This window comes from Rana temporaria, chromosome 10 (genome assembly GCF_905171775.1).
Source record: "Rana temporaria chromosome 10, aRanTem1.1, whole genome shotgun sequence".
In the NCBI taxonomy this organism is placed as follows: domain Eukaryota; kingdom Metazoa; phylum Chordata; class Amphibia; order Anura; family Ranidae; genus Rana; species Rana temporaria.
In genome coordinates, this window is record NC_053498.1 from 101,477,720 (window position 1) to 101,499,169 (window position 21,450).

The following is a 21,450-nucleotide window of genomic DNA, read 5'->3' on the forward strand; positions in this document are numbered from 1 at the left end:
CAGAGGCGCCCGAATGCGAAGAATATGCTGAGAAATGGATTCTTAATCAATTCGATATTTATTGCTCACAGAATAAGAGTGTGCTCCACTAACAGCACGAGAGATAGATCACAGCTGTTTAGAGTCTTTTGTGCACCATCCTGAGGAAGTGGCCAGTGTGGTGCCATAAAACGCGTTGTCAGTGTTTTATACTATTCTGTGAGCAATAAATATTGAACCAATGAAGAATCCATTTCTCAGCTTCTACTTTACATTCGGGCACCTCTGCTGACACCACTTTCCCATTTTTTTGGGGCTCATAACCTTCTTAAACAAAATGGAAGACGTACGCACCTAGCGCATTACCAAAAAACATTTATTTAATAATAAAATCAATAAAAAGTGGGTACTTGCAAAGTGGAAACTAACAATGAGCAATAAAACCACACAATGTTGAGCAGTGCAGACATATATAGGCCATATCGCATCAAGGGGTATAAAGCCGACGTGTTTCGGGGGCGCACCCCCTTCTTCAGAGCTAAGCTACCACAACGGTGAACACACCGAAATCCAGAGACCGCAGAGCGTAGGATCGTCCAGATCACACCAACAAGCATCGAGAGTGACCTTACTCTGTGCAGGGATAGTAATATTCCCTGCAGGCTTTGCACTCCAGGTTGTTTGATTCCCCATTAGGATTTGAGTACACCATTGCAATTTACCTTCTCATCGTGTATTTCATCCAATTATCTGTCAAATTTCTACACAAGGAACTCTTCCGTGGCCTCTGTCTCTTTTTTTCTCCTTATCTTTGGATAAAGACCCCAGTTATGCACATTATGAAGACACTGAACCTAACATCTCAATCCGCCTGACATGCAGAAAGTCAATCTACTGCTTAGATGTCAGCATTTGTAAAAGTTAAGAGATGTGTTTTGAAAGTATCAAGAAGAAAAAGGTAGCCCTCCAAACACCTGGAGGTGGGTGTTGCTTTACAGAATATGGCTTGTAGTATGGGTGCAAAAAAAGCCCCAACATTAAAGCGGGAGTTCACCCGAAATTTTTTTTTTAACATTAGATTGATGCTCATTTTGTCAAGGGAAATCGGGTAGTTTTTTTAAAATCGAAGCCGTACTTACCGTTTTAGAGAGCGATCTTCTCCGCCGCTTCCGGGTATGGTCTTCAGGACTGGGCGTTCCTATTTGATTGACAGGCTTCCGACGGTCGCATACATCGCGTCACGAGTAGCCGAAAGAAGCCGAACTTCGGTACGGCTCTATACGGCGACTGCGCACCGACGTTCGGCTACTTTCGGAAAATCGTGACGCGATGTATGCGACCGTCGGAAGCCTGTCAATCAAATAGTAACGCCCAGTCCCGCAGCCCATACCCGGAAGCGGCGGAGAAGATCGATCTCTAAAACGGTAAGTACTGCTTCGATTTTAAAAAAACTACCCGATTCCCCTTGACAAAATGAGCATCAATCTAATGTTAAAAATTAACTTTTCGGGTGAACCTACACTTTAATGTCAGTGACAGTAATAGTAACCCACAGCATTGATGCCATTGGTAGCAATCAAACCCATACCTCCCAACTTTTTGAGATGGGAATGAGGGACACCTATCAGCAAAAGTATGCAGGCATAGGACACACCCCTTTCCGCGCCCCCTTAAAGGAGAATTGTACAAAAAAAACAAGATTGGTTAAACACACAAGTGCTTTTTTTACCACTACTATTTTTTTTTTACTTTGGCTTTTGGAATTTACAAATGCATCAATTTAGAGATCAGATGAAAGGTTTAGCACTGGGAAACACTTTTTGATAGATAAAAGTGTCCCTCTAAATCAGGGACAGTTGGGAGCTATGATCAAACCCCCCAACACTGGTGTAAATAGCTGTAAAAAAACCCTCTTCATTAGTGATGCATGGCAGTAATGTGCACCCCCCCCCCCCCCCCCCCAGCGGATGGCTGTAACAATAAACCCACATTCCCCCAGCATTGGAGGCCGGATGAAAATTACAAGGTGTTCAGTGTTTGCTTACTCCCTCTGATTGTTCTAGCTTCTTTCTTTGTGAAGACACTCTGGGCACCAGACAGCCCCCTGGGGCCAGAATACACAGATCATTACTGCAGCCAATGGTTTTTCTGCGAGACTGTTCAACAAAAGCCAGTCTTTACACTTGCTTCTGTTGAACAGACTGCAGTACTCACATACCGAAAGTCATCCGGTTCCTACTGAACTGCCCGATTTTTGGTACATGAATACCTAGCTTATCTCACAATATTGTTTCTATGGGAGGTAGAATTGTTACCTGATGCCCCTCCCATGACTTGCGCTACAAGTACCTCCCCTTCTCCTAATCTTCACATCAAAGAGGGAGGTGCTGTGTACTTTATAGCAGACAGATTAGAAAGCTGATAACATTGTTTGAGATTTTAGTTCAGTACATGAGAAATTACAAAGATTCTTGACTTCCTTTCCCAATCACCAGTTTTCTGTACAAGCAGAAAATGCACTTAGCCTGAAAAAAGAAAACTCCTGTAACCACCACTTCGGCCGGTGAACTGATAAGCTGCAATATATTACACTTTTGTTCTTGGGTTTAGCTATGTTTAAAAGTGACACCCCTTGATTCAGGTAAGTGACAGAACAGACTTCCTGTCCCCTTGGAGGTGTTTTGTCAGATTAGGCGACCCGTCAGATTTTTTTACGGAAGTGACGTTCCATCACAGCCATCTTGCTACACCCCACACTCGTCCACAGCAAGGATACAGTGAGAAGGGGGCAAGCGGTCATCTTGTTACACCCACCGGAGTCTTGCATTTCACAGTAAACTCAGCTTACAAAGTGAAATACAGTATTTAAAAATCCGTCTGACTTTAACAAGGTTACTGATTTCACATGTTTGCTAATAAGACAGAACACCACTGCTTTGAAAAATCAACATCAAAATAGTCTTATGGATTTAAAAATACTGAATTTCACTATATAAGCTGAGTTTACTGTTAAAAATAAGGGTGAAATCAAGACTCCGGTGGGTGTAACAAGATGTCCGCTTGCCACCTTCTCAATGTATCCTTACTATGGAGGAGTGCAGGGTGTACCAAGATGGCGGTGTCGGAACATCACTTCCATTACAAAATCTGACGGGTCGCTTAATCTGACGAAACACCGACAGTATCCTTACAGCAGTCACTCTGTCCCTTGCATCGGGCACTGGGAAATGTATTTTGCTGTAAGAAAATGTGTTTGAATCCTTTCATCTTCAGACCTGCATGTCCATGTAACACTGTAAAATTCCTGTGGTAATTAATATGCTTTTAGGATGACAGCTATTTCACATTGCTAGCAGCCATTTATTTTTTCCCCCTGAAAACCACCTACATACTGGTGAAAGACAGGCATTTAATGTCATACTTAAAACAAATTTTGGTTGATAACACTCCTTCATGGATGATGGTTGTGCGCTTCATTTAGAAACTGATTGCAAGCTGTAAATGTAGACAAGGTAATTTTACCCTATGATATTAGACCTATTTAAAAGTAGAAGGACCAGAGGTTTAGACATGTGGAGTGCAAAATCTGGTGCAGCTCTGCATAGAAACAGCTTCCAGGTTTTATTGTCAAAGCTTAACCACTAGAGAGCCGCGCTATAGACGAAAGACGTCCACAGCGCGGCGGGGGCGCTGGGGGCGCGCAGCAGGGAAACACTGTGCCCGGGGCATCGCTGAGATGCCGATGCGCGTGCCTGGTGGCCGCGATGTCCACCAGGTACCCGTGATCGGCGGTGACTGAGCAGGGACGTGGAGCTCTGTGTGTAAACACAGAGCTCCACGTCCTGTCAGGGAGAGAGGAGACCCATGCTGTGTCCCTTGTACATAGGGACACAGCATCGGTCACCTCCCCCAGTCAGTCCCCCTCCACACACAGTTAGAACACACCCAGGGAATACATTTAACCCCTTCCTCACCCCCTAGTGTTAACCCCTTCCCTGCCATTCACATTTATACAGTAATTAGTGCATTTTTATAGCACTGATCGCTCTATAAATGTGAATGGTCCCAAAATTGTGTCAAAAGTGTCCGAAGTGCCCGCCGCAATATCGCAGGCCTGACAAAAAAAAAAATCGCAGATTGCCGCCATTACTAGTAAAAAAATAAATCATAAATCTATCCCCTATTTTGAAGGCGCTACAACTTTTGCGCAAACCAATCAATATACGCTTATTGCGATTTTTTTTAACAAAAATATGTAGAAGAATACGTATCGGCCTAAACCGAGGAAAAAAATAGTTTTTAAAAAAAAAAATTGGGATATTATTATAACAAAAAGTAAAAAATATTGTGTTTTTTTCCTAAATTTTCTTTTTTTTTTTTTTGTTTATAGCGCAAAAAATAAAAATCGCAGAGATGATCAAATACCACCAAAAGAAAGCTCTATTTGTGGGGAAAAAAATGAAATATAATTTGGGTACAGTGTTGTATGACCGCGCAATTGTCATTCAAAATGCGTCAGCGCTGAAAGCTGGAAATTGGTCTGGGCACGAAGGGGGTTTAAGTGCCCAGTAATGAAATGGTTAAAGGGGTTGTAAAGGTTCGTTTTTTTATTTTCTAAATAGGTTCCTTTAAGCTAGTGCATTGTTGGTTCACTTACCTTTTCCTTTGATTTCCCTTCTAAATGTTTTTTTTCTTTGTCTGAACTTCTCACTTCCTGTTCCTCCTCAGTAAGCTTTCCCCCATCTGGCTGGGGGTTAGTCAGCGTGCTCGCCCCCTCCCTTGGAACTACATCCCTGTAGGGAAACACAACGTCTCCCTGCAGCGATGTAGTCCCAAGGGAGGGGGGCGAGCACACTGACTTATTTATTTTAACTTTTATTTTTACAAATTGTGTCACTTTTATTCCTATTACAAGGATCTCATATTTACACTAAAATGCAATAAAAAAAGTTGTCATTTGAAAAAATAAAATAAATAAATGGCCGTTTAAGAGCTATAGGCAGAAGTGGCGTTTTGACGTCCCTTCCGCCCTGAAATGGTATGGAGATGGCTGGAGGCCCTCTTCCCTCTCACTCGTCTAGAATACCAAGCACAGAAGAGGATCCGATTGCCTCCGCTGCTGCCGACGACTCCGGTAAACGACAGAGAGCGGTGGGAGGGGGGCCCTCTCCCGCCGATAAAAGTGGTCTTTCGGCGAATCTGCCAAAGAGACCACTTTTATCTTAAACCAGACCGCTCACTGAAGAGAATACCTGGGTTATGGCAGCTAGCTGCTGCCATAACAAAGATATCCCCCTTCAAAGTGCCAACATATATGGGCGCGAGCTGGTCTTAAAGACTAAGGGCCATATTCTCTAAAAATATCCGCCTGCTGCGCTTAGGGCACTTACACTCCGCTGTCCCAACTTACTGGAGCAGGTGTTGTATTCCCCAAACACTTGCTCCATAAGTTGGGACAGCGGAGTGTAAGTGTCCCGGCGTAGCCTGGCGGATCTCCAAGGGGGCGTCTTCTATTCAAATGAAGCGCGCCCCCGATGCGAAAGAACTGGGCATGCGCCGGGCTGCAAAAAGCCCAGTGCGCATGCTCCAGTTCTCGGCGGAAAACGTCAATGACGCCGACGTGTGCGTCATTGACGTAAAGTCGTATTCAAGATCGACTTACGTAAACGACGTACCCGACGAAAAAACACGACGGGGACCCGACGCCATCCGTAACATGGCCTACGCGAGACTTGCGGAAACTTACCCCTCATATAGCAGGAGTAAGTTTCCGCTTACGCAAACGACGTTAGCGACGGTTACGCGACGCGAACTCGTTCGGGAATCGGCGTAGAAGGATCATTTGCATATGCAAATGACTCCTTCACGTAAATGCCATCTAGCGGCGGCCGGCGTCATTGCATTTAAGATCCGCCAGTGTAAGTGACTTACAGATGGCGGATCTTAAGTGTATCTATGCAAAAATGATTCTGAGAATCAGGAGCATAGATACACTGGCCAAAAAAGGGAGTTACGATGGAGTATCTGACTTACTCCATCGTAACTTCACTGAGAATATGGCCCTAAATTTTTTTCTGACATTTGTTGATTACAAGTTAAAAATCAGTGGGGCAGATTCATTCTCTGAGTCCAGCCGGTCGGATCTATGAGGCTGATTCATAGAATCAGATTCCGCATAGATCTCCCTTAGATTCGACTGGTGTAAGTGACTCACACCAGTCGAATCTTAGGCTGCAATCTTCCGCCGGCCGCTAGGTGTCGCTTTTTTTTACGCGTCGGATATGCAAATAAGGAGAACCGCCGATTCAAGTCCGTACGCCCGCCCGTCGCTTTTTTTTAACGTTGTTTGCGTTCGGCTTTTTCCGGCGGATAGCTACCCCTGCTATATGAGGGGTAGCTAATGTTAAGTATGGCCGTCGTCGGGATTCAAATTTTTACGTTGTTTGCGTAAGTCGATCGGGAATACGGATGGCCGCAATTGACGTAGCCGCCGCAAACAATGACGTCCTAGCGACGTCATTTGGAGCATGCGCACTGGGAAATTTCGCCGGCGGCGCATGCGCAGTTAAATCGGCGCGGGAACGCGCCTGATTTAAATTGTACACTCCCCCTAGCCGCGGAATTTGCATTCCGCCGGGGGAGTTACGATCCGACGGTGCAATTTTCGAGGTAAGTGCTTTGTGAATACTGCACTAGCCTCGCTAAATTGCACCGGCGGATCGTAAAACACGTAGATCGAGCGGATCTAAAGATCCGCTGATCTACATGAATCTGGCCCAGTATTTTTTGCTAGAAAATTACTTAGAACCCCCAAACATTGTTTTATTTATATTATATAGATATATATATATATATATATATATATATATATATACAGTATATATATATATATATATATATATATATATATATATATATATATATATATATATATATATATATATATAATATTGAGCAGAGACCCTAGAGAATAAAATGGTGGTTGTTGCAATATTTTATGTCAAACTGTATTTTTTGTGCAGTGGACTTTTGAATGCAATTGTTTTGGAAATAATACACTTTAAAGTAGGAGTTCACCCGAAAAACTATTTTTAACATTAGATTCATGATCATTTTGTCAAGGGGAATCGGGTAGTTTTTTTAAAAACGAAGCCGTACTTACCGTTGTAGAGAGCGATCTTCTCCGCCGCTTCCGGGTATTGTCTTCGGGACTGGGCGCTCCTATTTGATTGACAGTCTTCCCACAGGCTTCCGACGGTCGCATACATCGCGTCACAAGTAGCCGAAAGAAGCCGAACGTCAGTGCGGCTCTATACGGCGCCTGCGCACCGACGTTCGGCTACTTTCGGAAAATCGTGACGCGATAGATGCGACCGTCGGAAGCCTGCCGGAAGACTGTCAATCAAATAGGAACGCCCAGTCCAGCAGCCCATACCCGGAAGCGGCGGAGAAGATCGCTCTCTAAAACGGTAAGTACTGATTCGTTTTAAAAAATCTACCCGATTCCCCTCGACAAAATGAGCCTCAATCTAATGTTAAAAAATACCATTTCCGGGTGAACCTCCACTTTAATGAATAAAAATCAAATAAACGAAACAGCAAAGTTAGGCCAATTTTGTATAATGTGAGAGATGATGTTACGCCGCGAGAATCGTGATCTTTATTCTAAGCAAAAAAATCATGATTCTCGTTTTAGACAGAATGGTGCAGCTCTAACTGTGTGAAATGAATCTATATAAATATATGAGTTTCACTTTTTGAATTGAATTACTGAAGTCAATTAACTTTTTAAAGATATTCCCATTTTTTGAGATGCACCTGTATATTCTTTTGCAGAAAGACATGCATGGCTACTCTTCTCAGGACCCGGAGGCACAGAGGAGCTTGCCACTTCGCAACAAAACCAGATGTCTGAATTTCATGAAGCTCTTCAGAGGGGTTGTGTCACCAGCTTCAGCAAAAGGAAGGTAAAAAAAGTTTCTGTAGGGAAAGGTAGGTACTTCTAACATGTATTTTTTACTTAGATATCCATTGTTTAGGGGCCTGAGTAGGTCTGTGTGCTTTTTACTTCTGTGTTCCAGCTAAATATATTGGGCCAGATCCTCAAAAGGGATACGCCGGCGTAACTGCTGTTACGCCGTCGTATCCCTGTTTCTAACTATGGAACTGATCCACAGAATCAGTTTCCCATAGTTAGGCAGAAGATCCGACATGTGTAAGGGACTTACACTGCCGGATCTTAGGATGCAGTACCGCATCCGCCGCTGGGGGCATTTTGTGTCGAAATGCCGCCTCGGGTATGCAAATTAGCACTTACGGAGATCCACAAAGCTTTTACGCTTCGTTTTTTCTCCGTAAGTTTTAGTTTGCAAACGCAAAATTAGGGCTGCTTTTACAAAGTGTAAACTGTTTACACCATGTAAAAGCAGACCCTTCTGTCCAGCGACGCGATTTTTTTTTTGTTTTGAATTTTTTTTTTTTCGCCGTATCTTTTTTTTCTCCCGACGCAACTTTATTGACCCGATGCGATCCACAAAGCTTGGCGTAACGTAATTTCACGCTATGCACGTCGGGAAAATGACGTCACAAGCATGCGCAGTACGGCCGGCGCGGGAGCGCGCCTAATTTAAATGGGAATCGCCCCCATTTGAAGAGGAACGCCTTGCGCCGGCGGAATTTAAGTTACACAGCCGAAAATTTCTAGGTAAGTGCTTTGTGGATCGGGCACTTAGGTAGAAATTTTAAGGCAGTGTAACTTAAATGGAAAAATTTACGTTACGCCGGCTCTTTGTGGATCTGGCCCATATTTTTTTTGTTTCTGTATAGAAATCAAGACATAATGACAAGGAGACATGGAAAGCAATGCCAACCTAAAAATTCTAATACTTACAAAACAAATTCAGTGGAACTCTACTTTAAAAACACCTATCCACTTTGAATCTACCAGTCAGGTACATAAAGCCAAGTTGAAAAAATGAGCACCTATAATAAGGACAGAACTCCAGCTAAGAAATAATGTGCTTTGCTGGTTGTTTACCATTGCTACAAGGGTCTTTTTTCACGACATTTGTGGTTTTATTTGCATCTTTGCTGTGTCTTTGAGGATTTACATCACCCAAACCGTGTGACAGTCCATTGTAATTTGTCTCTCAGCTTTCACGGTTCTATCTGCCTCCAAAACAAACTCTTCTCTCATCTCGCACACTTCCCACCCTTGTCAGAGCCTACAGATCTGCAGCCTGGGGGAACAATGCTTGATCTCTTGGCTCTGAAAAAGCCCGATGAGAAGCAGAGAGGAAAGACGTGATGACAAGCCAATGCTGAGGAAGAGACACACCTTGACCACATCCAGCTATGCCGAATCTACCTGTAAGACCGATTCAGGTTCTGGCTTGTCTGACACATTTAACAGTACAAACACGCAAGTGGCCGCTAGCCCTAGCGCGGTCATTAAAGAAAAGCCCTGCTAAGCACTGGTGGATGTAAAATGGCCACATGACACAATTTTGTTAAAATTCTTTGAAAACAACATATTTTCTTAACGTTCCTATTGAATGCTGAAGTATTTGAGGAAATACAAAAAGTATTAGAAATTGTACTGCTAAATGCTAATCTACTTACACACTGTTATGTCTCTAGCCATGCTAACATGGCAAAAGCAACTTGCAAACCACAATAGGAGCAAATGGCAGGGAACAGTTCCTCGGGCTAACCGCAGACATTAAATGTTTTCCTAAGATATACAGTAATTAAAAAAGTACTGGAGATATTGGGTCATCACGACAGTCAGGCAACCAAACTAACATCTTTAGATGCAAATTAGCATTGGCAGTTCCTTTGCGGAGCAAAGCAAATGGTTCACACAATTGCCCGACCACCCACTGCTTAAATTTACCTCTGGTCTGCTCCCCCGCCATGCTCTTAACCCCCGGAAAAGAAAGTGAAATACCCAGTACCGGTACTTCAGGGTATAGAATAACAGGTACACAATGCAGTGCTATATGCTAAGTTACGGTAAGTGACGGAGAAGCGAAATTGTCTAAAGGGGGACCATTAAGGAATGGTTATTGGAGAAAACAGAACCTGAGTATGGCGGGGGGCAAACAAGAAGAAGTTGGTAGAGCAAAGGCAAGATGAGCATGGGGTGAGCAATTAAAGCGGGGGTTCACCCTAAAAACGATTTACTAACATTACATCCAGCTCCCTCTCCACATTGACAGTATGCCGTTTTTTTTTCTGCTGTACATACCTCGTAGAGCTATTTTCTTCCCCGGCTTCCGGGTCGGGACTCCCGTGGGAGTGGGCGTTCCTACTCAGCAGGTGATTGACATGATGACAAAAACGACCTCCCCCTCGCATAAGGAGCGTCACGAGTTGCCGAAAGAAGCCGAACATCGGTGCGCAGGCACCGTATAGCGCCGACTCGCCGTTCGGCTTCTTTCGGCAACTCGTGACGCTCCTTATGCGACGGGGTGAGGTCCTTTTTGTCATCACGTCAATCACCTGCTGGATAGGAACGCCCACTCCCGCGGGAGTCCCGACCCGGAAGCCGGGGAAGAAAATAGCTGTACGAGGTATGTACAGCAAAAACAAAAAAACAAACGGCATACTGTCAATGTAGAGAGTGAGCTGGATGTAATGTTAGAAAATCGTTTTTAGGGTGAACCCCCGCTTTAAGGAGATGTGTGTGAAGCAAAGCGAAGGTGAGTATAGGGGGAGCAATTAAGGAGCTTTTAATGAAGTGAAGGGAAGGTAAGTATAGGGGGGAGTGATTAAGGAGCCGTTAGAGAAGTGAAGGAGTATGGGGGTGAGCAATTGAGGAAAGGTTTGTGAAACAAAGGCAAGGTGAGTATAGGGGGAATATAGGGGGAACGATTAATGAGCACTTAGTGAACTGAAGAGAAAGTGAGTATAGGGAGCAGCAATCAAGGAGCTGTTAGTGGAGCAAAGAGAAGGTGAATATAGGACCGAGCAATTAAGGAGCTAATTAGTGGCGCAAAGGAAGGCCAGTATGGTTGGGGCAATTAAAGCGAACTAAACCCTTCTATCATTTTCAGGCTCTGTACGTGGTACCATGGTGCTGCAAATTGGATCAGTTATGATACCAGGCATTTTATGGACTGACAGTTCGGTTCAGAGCAACTGTGACTTTCATTCATGTTATGTTCATGAATGTTATCATTCATGACATGCGTTTTGGGAAAAAGTTTAATCAATGGCTTGAGTTCCACTTTAAGATGCAGTTAATGAAGCGAGCAGATGGTGAGAAATTAAGTGAACAAGGTTTCATTTAAGGACAAACTTCAATATGAAGGATCATGTCATCAAACCCCTTCATGCCAGATCACTTGCTAAATGTGGAAACTAAGTGGGAGAGTCCACCTAATATAAGCATCTGATCGGTCTTAGGCCTCGTACAGACGAGGGGTTATCCGATGGAAACGGTCCGCCGGACCGTTTCCATCGGACATTTCCCCTCCGGATTTTGATCTGATGGCTTGTACACACCATCGGATCAAAATCCGTGTGGAAAACATCCACGGTCACGTGTCGCCGCGACGATGACGCGGCGACGTGCGCGACGCTGAAAGGTAAATTCTTCCACGCATGCGTCGAATCATTACGGCGCATGCGAGGGATGGGAGCGGACGGACTGATCCGGTGAGTCTGTACAGACGACCGGATCAGTCCGCTGGACTGGATTCCAGCGGATAGATTTTGTAGCAAGCTACAAAATTTTTATCCGCTGGGAATCCGTCGGCTGGATTTTTATCCGCCGAAAATTGTCCGCTCGGGCCTACACACGACCGGATCTATCCGCTGGAACTGATACGCGGATAAATCCCAGCGGATAGATCCGGTCGTGTGTACGGGGCCTTAGTGTTGTAAAATCAAACATTAAACTCAATTTATTCAACTGTTTATCTATTTATCTATTTGATGCTTTGATTGTTTGTACAAAAAAAATTTAATTGATAATTTTTGGCTTGGAAAGACAGCGACTCTACCAGTTGGAAGAATCCAGTTGTTTTGGATTAGGTTGTACACGTGTGGAGAATCAGATTTTTTTGTTCAGCCTTTTGGCATACAACAGAATTCCGATTAAATATAAGGAAATCCATGCAAAATTGATGTATGTGTCCAGCTTAAAGTGGATGTATAAAAAAACTATATGGCAGATGATGGACTTTCGAGGCGTATTATATTAAAAATTGAATATTTATTGAAAAAAAGGACATCAAAAAATCATTAAAAAGCATATAAATAACAATTAAGGCTGTTCCTGAAAATGCCTAAAGACACTAGAAAGATAACATAACACGACACCTATAACCTGGGGGTACAGTAAATAAAAAAGAGTGGAGAACTAGCAACCACTTCCTACTAATAATTGTAAAACAGCCCTTGTGGTTTGCAGAAGGTGATGTGTCATGCGAAGCTCAGCCCGACATGTTGCTTCTTCAGGAGCTTTAAGAGGTTATTCCAAACATGGAAAATGAAAAAAGAGAGGAGTACGGGCGGGGAATGTATCAGTAATCAAGATTGCAGACAGGTACTAAGAAAATAATCCTTCTCGTGCTCCGGAGAAAACCAGTTCAAATAGTCAAAAACTCTGGTAGGGATTCTTAATTGGAATGTTACCCAAAAGTCTGATACTGGAAACGGTGCATTGAAGAGACCTGCTCACTAATGGATACTGCGAATAATAGAATTCATGGAGTAGAGATGGACCTTCTCATTAGTTGGAGAAATATGGGACAGACTTCTCCAAAAACTGCATCATTATTGGTATTAAATCCACAGCTTGCCTCCGCCTGTAGTGACAGTCTCAGCTTGGATGTAAACCCCTCACATATACCCAGTGAAGTGAACGGCCACCTTTGTCTCCCCCCCAACCCCTCCGATGCCACATTTGGCACCTTTGATGGGGGTGAGTGAATACCTGTCTTGGTATACCTGGCAGGTATTCTGTCCCCACTTCCGGGAGTCTGTACCACAGTCAATTATGACAGCAGCTTGGCTCCCACCTCCTCCCTCCTTCCTTCCCCTGCCGCTGGGCCAGAAGGAGAGAGGAGCAGAGCCTTGCGCACGCGCAGTAGGGTTCTCGGCGCAAAGCCGTAAGGCTACACTGCCGGGTTCCCTTTCCCGCAATGCTGGCGGCAGCTCCCAGCAGCTGATGGAAACATGCGGTGTGGTGCGAACATTGCTGGACTCCAGGACAGGTAAGTATCCTATTATTAAAAGTCAGCTGCAGTATGTGTAGCTGCGGGCTTTTAATTGTTGCATGAATGGGCGGACCTCCGCTTTAAGACATACTACAGTTCTGTACGAAGATAAAGGCCTCTCTCTCGTCTCTCCTGATGGCTGAACAGAATGGTGGGGGAGTGGAAAGAGGAGAAGGATAGCCATACACACAAGGATTACTCTCATTCAGCCTGCAGACAAAATCAGAGAAATCTATTAGATCCCTCCATCCAAACTAAACAGCGTGGCTGAAGGAATCTCCACTGCTAGCCATTGTATTCAAGCTGTCGTGACACGCACAACTGCTTAAATACCTGAGCAGTGACTGCATCTGATTGAGTGCAGTCCCTGTCTTGCCAACAATCTTTTTTTATTTTTTCAATCCAAGTTTGTTGAGCCGCGTGGTGCCGTCAGGGTCACACATAGACTCAAATTTCAGCGGAATCAACAGAAATTGGCCAAAATGTCAGTCTATTATGGCCTGCTTAAGTAAGTGCTGCTGAGCGATGGGGGGGTTTAATGAACCTGTTCCTTTGCCCTGCATGGGCAAAACACAGGTTTGCTTTATATGCAGTAGCCTGAGACCACCTCTTAAAATCCATTCTGGTCTGACATCATCAGAGTAAATTCTGATGCTATGTTGCTAGTAGTAGATCAACCGGGTACTTAGATGCTTTTTTTTTTTAAAAACACTTACAAATTGTGTTATGACTGGATAAAAAAGAAGGGCTGGCAGTGACAATTTTAAAACTTTTCTTTACAACTAATAGCGGCAGGAGGGGGAGGTGGAGACACAGACACACAGAGCTGACAGGCAGGGAGGGAGGGGGTGAGGAGGACAGAGGAGAACTGCGGATGATTACCATAGTCAGTACACAGGGAGGGGGAGACACAGGAACTGGCAGGATTAGCCAAGTTTTTTTTATTGTTTAGAAAGGGCCAGATTAGACAGTACAACTACTGTGTTGCTTAATCTGCTATAAGGGAACAGGATCGCTTTTTTTTGGGTTACAAGCACTTTAAGATCAAGTCTGAAAATATTTCACTGCCTCTTTATATCACCATCCCCTGACTCTCGTACCTGCTAGTGTTGTCTTCATCAGAGTCCACAAAACTGCTGGACTCCAGCTCGCTGCTCATCACGGTGGACGCGCTGTCATATCCTCCAGGGTCACGCATACGCTCCACTTTGGGGTGCCCATTGATCCTTGGAACTGTGAAGAAGAAGACAAAGGATGTGATAAATTAAGGTTCAGCAAACAACTATCAGCAAAAAAGCTTTTGCGATCAAAGTAAATGTTAATCTAGTACTAAAGACAATGTGAAGGAAGGTATGGTACATAGTGCAGAATTGACAGCAAGTGACAGGGAGATAGAGATGACAGAAGCCGAAATATCACCCTCAAACCCACTAAACATCCTCCTTTAATCTGAATGAAAAATGGATGATGCTGACAGAGCCAGACCACAAAGCTGAGAATAGGTTGTGCCTTTAATCAGGGTAATAGACTCTGGCAGTTCCAGGCCGTTTGATGTAAAGTGTCCTGACTGATGAAGTATCATTACTTCAAACATGGTGTACCTTCCTCATCAATACCTGTAACTGAGCACCTTCCTTCATCCGCACTACAGGCTTCACGTCAAAGAGACTCATGTATGAAAAGCATCCCTCTATTTTCTGCACAGAACAACCTACCAGATGCCCCCTTACATCATGCTTCAAGGGCAATGTGGCTGACGCTGGTAGGTTGCTAGGGGCAACAAGAACTGACCTGTCTTCTGGAAGTATTATGTAAGAGGCCCATTTATAAAGCAATATTACGGCCTTATCACGGTTATACTGCTGCTTTAAAAAAAAAAACAGTCCCAAAGCAAGTGCAACCTACTTAATTGAAGAAATAAAAAGCTGACAGGAGAAGAGCCTAGTTATATTGCCTGTCAAAATCTGATGATCAGACACTATGAAGTGTAACAGATATACACTAGGGGTCAGATTCAGGTACATTGGCGTATCTTTGTGCCGGCGTAGCGTATCTCATATGCGCTACGCCGACGTAACATTGAGAGGCAAGCTGAGTATTCACAAAGCACTTGCTCCCATATTTACGCCAGCGTAACGTAAATAGGCCGGCGTAAGCCCGCCTAATTCAAAGTAGGCAGGTAGTGGGCGTGTTGTATTAAAATGAGTTGTGACCCCATGTAAATGAATGGCCGTACGAATGGCGCATGCGCGCGCATGCATGCTCAGAATCACGCCGCATATACTCCCTAGGATACGTTGGCTCAATGCTTTCGACGTGAACGTAACCTACGCCCAGCCCCATTCACGTACGACTTACGTAAACAACGTAAAATACGACGGCTGTTCCGACGTTTACGACGTCCATACCTTAACATGACTTACCCCTGCTTTATGAGGGGTAAACTTACGCCGGACGTACGCCTTACGTAAACGGCGTAGATTTCTGCAATGGGCGTAAGTACGTTCGTGAATCGGCGTATCTTGCTCATTTACATATTCGATGCGTAAATCAATGGAAGCGCCCCTAGCGGCCAGCGTAAATATGCACCCAAGATACGACGGCGTAGGAGACTTACGTCGGTCGTAGGAAGTCAAAATTCAGGCGTATCTTGTACTGTGAATTAGGCGCATAGATACGACGGCGCATCCTAGAACTTACACGGCGTATCAACAGATACGTCGGCGTAAGTTCTCTCTGAATCTGGCCCTACATCTATATAAACATGAATTTTAGAATATTCAGGACCCGTTCACACCCACATGCTGCAGTAACTTTCTTGGTACAATGCTTTGTCATTAACCTTTGATACATGTGCTGCAGCACACCACTATACTCTGTACACCATTATGCCGTAGTATGTTGTGTTGGTAAATTGGTACATGTCCTGTTTTCAGTCTGTTCTGATGGACAGTCTTAACACAACGTACTGGAGCAGGTAGGTCTGAATGGGCCCCAAAGCTGAACTCCAGATAAACAGCTAAATACACTGATGAAACACATACAGTAAAACCTTGATTTGAGAGTGTTTTGCAAGACAAGCAACATTTTAAATAAATGCTGACTTGATATACAAGTGATGTCTTGATATACAAGTAGCGTCGTGTCACAACTGAGTATAAAAGAGAAGAGAGGAGCCTCTTATGCCTCGTACACACGATCGAGTTTCCCGGCGGGAAACCCGAGAACCGGCTCGGCAGCTTTTTCCCCCTACACACGGACGGTTTTCCTGGCAGGAAAATTGCCATGAGAGCTTTGTCCGGGAAACCTGGCTGTGTGTATGCTCCCCCGCAGGCTTTCCCCATAGGAAAACTGCTGGGTTAAAAACCGTCGATAATCCCGGCGGAAAAAAGGAAACATGTTCTCATTTTTCCCGCCGTGATTCCCGTCGGTTTTCCTGTTGGGAAAACGGCCATGGAGCATACACACGGCCAGTTTTCCCGGCCAAAAGCTGTCACGGCAGTTTTCCAGACAGAAAAACTGGTCGTATGTACGAGGCATAAATGTAGCAATATGGTTACATTTAATGAAGGTACAACATTTAGCAACATATTGCTACACTTAGAGACGCCTCTCTTCTCTTTTATACTCTGTAGTTCCTATTGGATTTTGCTTCTAATCCCCTTGTGGAGGCTTCCATTTGTGGATGGACATTTTATGGTGACACAACCTATCACATTGCTCTAATCTTTTTATATGGACTTGAAGGACCTATGAATAAATGGTTGTGGAACGAATTATCTGAGTTACCATTATTTCTTATGGGTAAATTCGCTTTGATATACAAGTGCTTTGGATTACAAGCATGTTTCTGGAACTAATTATTCTCGCAATCCAAGGTTTTACTGTATATGAGAGTTGTTTTAACTGCCAGAAGGAAGGATTTGTATTTCTCGCTATCTATCCTGAGAGTTACACGGCTATGATACACAACTGGGCAGGGGAGGGGACTGATTTCTCTCACCTGCAATTTCACTTACCTGTATCCTCCCTACCACATAACACCTATCTGCATTCTCCCTGTAGTGCAACACATATGATTGGTTCCTTGTGCTGCTTCCCCCTCACCCAGTGCTCTACAGAGACTGCAATAGGTCGATATCCAGTCAAAGTCAAGTACTTACACTTTTTGCATTAAAAACAAGAATTTAAGGATGTAAGATTACAGAGCTGCATTACTCTGTAAATTGCATGTCTGCCTGAAGTTCAGATATAACATAACTTTGTACAATAATTTACATTAAGCTGATTTCTCTTAGATGTATATATAAAATAAGCAGCATACCTTGGTCAGTGACGCCCCCTTCCTAGCCTGCCAATTGGAAAATGAAGGAGCAGCAGAATAGCGAGTCATTCCTCTGCTCATTCTGCTTGCTTCTGATTGGCTGATAATTCTGGTTTTACCTCTCCTGTCTAAGTGCTGCTGTACATGGGGCTAACGGAGGTTGAAAAAAAAAATATCCAATTCTTCCACTAGCCACACTCAATAGAACATTACCTGATTTGGAAAATAACGGCTGAAGTACCAAAATTGGTGCCTGGTTGCTAGTCATCAAAGAAGAAATTATTTTGTCAACCCCTAACAACCAATCACGTGCTGAATTTATTATACTTTTCATTTGTATGTGGCAGATCGCTGTAACCAGCCAAAATGTCTTCCAGCAAAATATGAATATTTCCTGCTGGGCCCGGTAAACACTCCGGCAGCCTGTACAGACCTGACACAAGCAAGGCAGGTAATAAACAATTATTGTACTCTGTATTATCTCATTGCCGCTTTATAATATCACATTTCTCAAGAACAGACAGCAATGTAGAATTACACTTTGAAGTGTGAAGAAGACAATTTGCTCTACTGTTCGTAAAGAAATTGTCTGCTGAACGAAGACTGAGCCGAGCATGTAACAGGCTTATAGGGGAGTATGCGTGTGTGATCTTATTCCAGCCACGGTGCAGGCCCAGGCGCTCCCAACACAATGCTTCTCAGCCACCGGCTGGAAAATCATTCCTATCACAAAACAAAACACCACCTAATCTGCTTTTCCAGCATTTTATCTTCACGCCCGTATTTTGTTTCTTCAGACTGAGGGATCGCAGTATCTCAGGCAGCCAGAGTGGGGCCAAACCAGAACACAAAACAAGCTCAAGCAGCATGAATATGTGTAGCTGACAAGATATTCTTCAATAGTACTGTACTGCATCACTGATCACTGGTAGGCAGGCAGGACTGTACTGCATCGCTGATAGGCAGGCAGGACTGTATGGTATCACTGATCACTGGTACGTAGGCAGGCAGGACTGTACTGTACTGCATCACTGGTAGGCAGGCAGGACTGTACTGCATCACAGGTCACTGATAGGCAGGCAGGACTGTACTGCATCACTGATAGGCAGGCAGGACTGTACGATATCACTGATCACTGGTACGTAGGCAGGCAGGGCTGTACTGCATCACTGATCACTGGTAGGCAGGCAGGACTGTACTGCATCACTGATAGGCAGGCAGGACTGTACGATATCACTGATCACTGGTACGTAGGCAGGCAGGACTGTACTGCATCACTGATCACTGGTAGGCAGGCAGGACTGTACTGCATCACTGATAGGCAGGCAGGACTGTACGATATCACTGATCACTGGTACGTAGGCAGGCAGGGCTGTACTGTACTGCATCACTGGTAGGCAGGCAGGACTGTACTGCATCACTGGTCACTTGTAGGCTGGCAGGACTGTACTGTATCACTGACCACTGGTAGGCAGGCAAGACTGTTCTTCTGACTGCAGGCAGTACTGTGCTACATCACTGACTGTAGGCAGGCAGACAGTACTATACTTTATCACTGACTGCAGGCAGGCAGGTGCTATTGTATTGCATCACTGACAGCAGACAGATGGTACTATACTTCAATTGTTGACTGCTAGTAGGCACTATTGTACTGCACCACTGACAGCAGGCAGTACTGTACAAATGACAGCAAAAAGACAGTACAGCCGGCAGACTGACTGTACTTCATTACTGACTGTATGTAGGAAGACAGTACTATACTTCATTACTGACTGCAGGCAAGCGCTATTGTACTGCACCACTGACAGCAGGCAGACAGAACTATACTGCCTTACTGACTGCAGGAAGACAGGTGCTACTGTACTAGGTCACTGACAGCAGGCAGGTGCTACTGTACTGCACCACTGATCGCAAGCAGGCAGTACTGTACTACATCACTGACTGCAGGCAGGCACTGCAGACAGTATTATACTGCATTACTGATTGCAGTTACCACTGACAGCAGGCAGATGGTATTATACTGCCTTATGACTGCAGGTAGACAGGTGCTACTGTACTGCATCACTGACAGCAGGCAGGTGCTACTGTACTGCACCACTGACTGCAGGCACTGTAGACAGAATTATACTGCATCACTGATTGCAGTTATCACTGACTGCTGACAGGCAAGCGGGATTGTACTGTACTTCGGACTGCAAGTGGTACTGCACTACATCACTGACAGCAAGCAGACTGTACTATATTTCATCACTGACTGCAGGCAGGCGCTATTGTACTGCGCCACTGACAGCAGTCAGTACTGTACTGCACCACTGACAGCAGGCAGACAGAACTATACTGCCTTACTGACTGCAGGTAGACAGGTGCTACTGTACTAGATCACTGACAGCAGGCATCTGCTACTGTAATGCACCACTGACTGCAAACAGGCGGTACTGTACTGCATCACTGACTGCAGTGTTATACTGCATCACTGATAGCAGTTATCACTGACCACAGGCAGGTGCTATTCTACTGCATCACTGACAGCAGGCAGTACTGTATTATACTGCCTTACTGACTGCAGGCAAACAAGTGCTTCTGTACTGCATCACTAAGAGCAGGAAGGTGGTACTGTGCTGCATCAACGACTGCAGTCAGATAGGCACTGCAGACAGTATTATACTGCATCACTGATTGCAGTTATCACTGACTGCGGGGGGGGGGACAGGTAGTACTGTGCTGCATCACTACCTGCAGGCTTCACTGTACTGCATGTTGACATACTGACTGCTCTCAATACATTGGATTTACCAATTCTGCAGTTGGCTACACACATATAGATCCTATTGTTCGATAAAATGATTGTTCCATTATTCTTATCGAAACCATGGGCTCCAAAGTGGTTTTGCACAGAGCAGCCCAGATCCTCCTCTTCTTGGGTACCTCTTTGGTGCGTCTTGCCCCTCCCTCCTGTTGAGTGCCCCCACAGCAAGCAACGTGCTATGGGGGCCCCTGAGCTGAGCCACAGCTTCATGTGTTTATTCAGACACAGAGCTGTGGCCTGGCCCCATCCCCTTTATCTCCTCATTGGCCGACTGACTTTGATTGACAGCAGCGGGAGCCAATGGCACCATTCTGCTGTCTCATCCAAGGAGGAGGGGAGTCCCGGGCAGCCGAGACATTCCTACAACAAATCGCTGGATCTGGCTGGGGCTCAGGTAAGGCACTGCTGTGGGCTGAGGGGGACTGCTGCACACAGAAGGTTTTTCATTTTAATGCAAAGAATGCATTAAAATAAAAATAAAAATTCTGCCTATACAACCACTTTAAGCCTAATAATAAACATTAATCATATTGCAGCTCACAATTTCTTAGATGTGATGGCTGCATTAATTTTCTTTTTTAGGCTTTCAATTTTCAGCTAGTGATTTAGCCAGTAAGTCTGTTTTCCAAAAGAACAAGCTCTCCAACAGAATGTATCAGCTACAGAGATGAGACATGCCATTTAACACTAGGGGTGTTTACAATGATCGGCTTTTATTTATGTAAAACCTTTATCCCAAAAAAAGTGGCTTCAATTTGGTAATTAATTTAAATTTGCTAGTACATCTAACAATCCCCCAGATTGACAATGCTGCTGTCCAAAGGTGCCCCCTGTGCTCATTCATCCAGAGTGTAGGCATTGTCAAGATAACCAGGTGGAAACAGAGGGGAAAAAGCCAAAGAAAATATAATGATTGGTAAGCTGCAATATACAGTATTATATTTTGGGGTTTGAATTTAATACAGCTTTAAGGTGCAATTCCACTCAAACTTTGAGCTTTTATAGACTTTAATGACTCTCTGTAGCAATTCAACAAAATAATTGCAGTGATTTTTTCCCCTTATGTTTTGTAAATCCATCATTGGAGTATAGTACGATCACCAGCAGATAAATTC

General features: G+C 44.4%; 1 protein-coding gene across 6 annotated transcripts in view; it reads right to left on the bottom strand.

The window, feature by feature from the left end:
* DVL1 (dishevelled segment polarity protein 1) overlaps positions 1-21,450 on the bottom strand; it is a 226,872-nt gene that overhangs the window by 53,345 nt on the left and 152,077 nt on the right. For all 6 annotated transcript variants that reach the window (XM_040325863.1, XM_040325864.1, XM_040325861.1 and 3 more), the window contains one exon: positions 14,306-14,438. In XM_040325863.1, the coding sequence (XP_040181797.1) occupies positions 14,306-14,438 (133 nt within the window). The remainder of the gene's footprint in view (positions 1-14,305; positions 14,439-21,450) is intronic.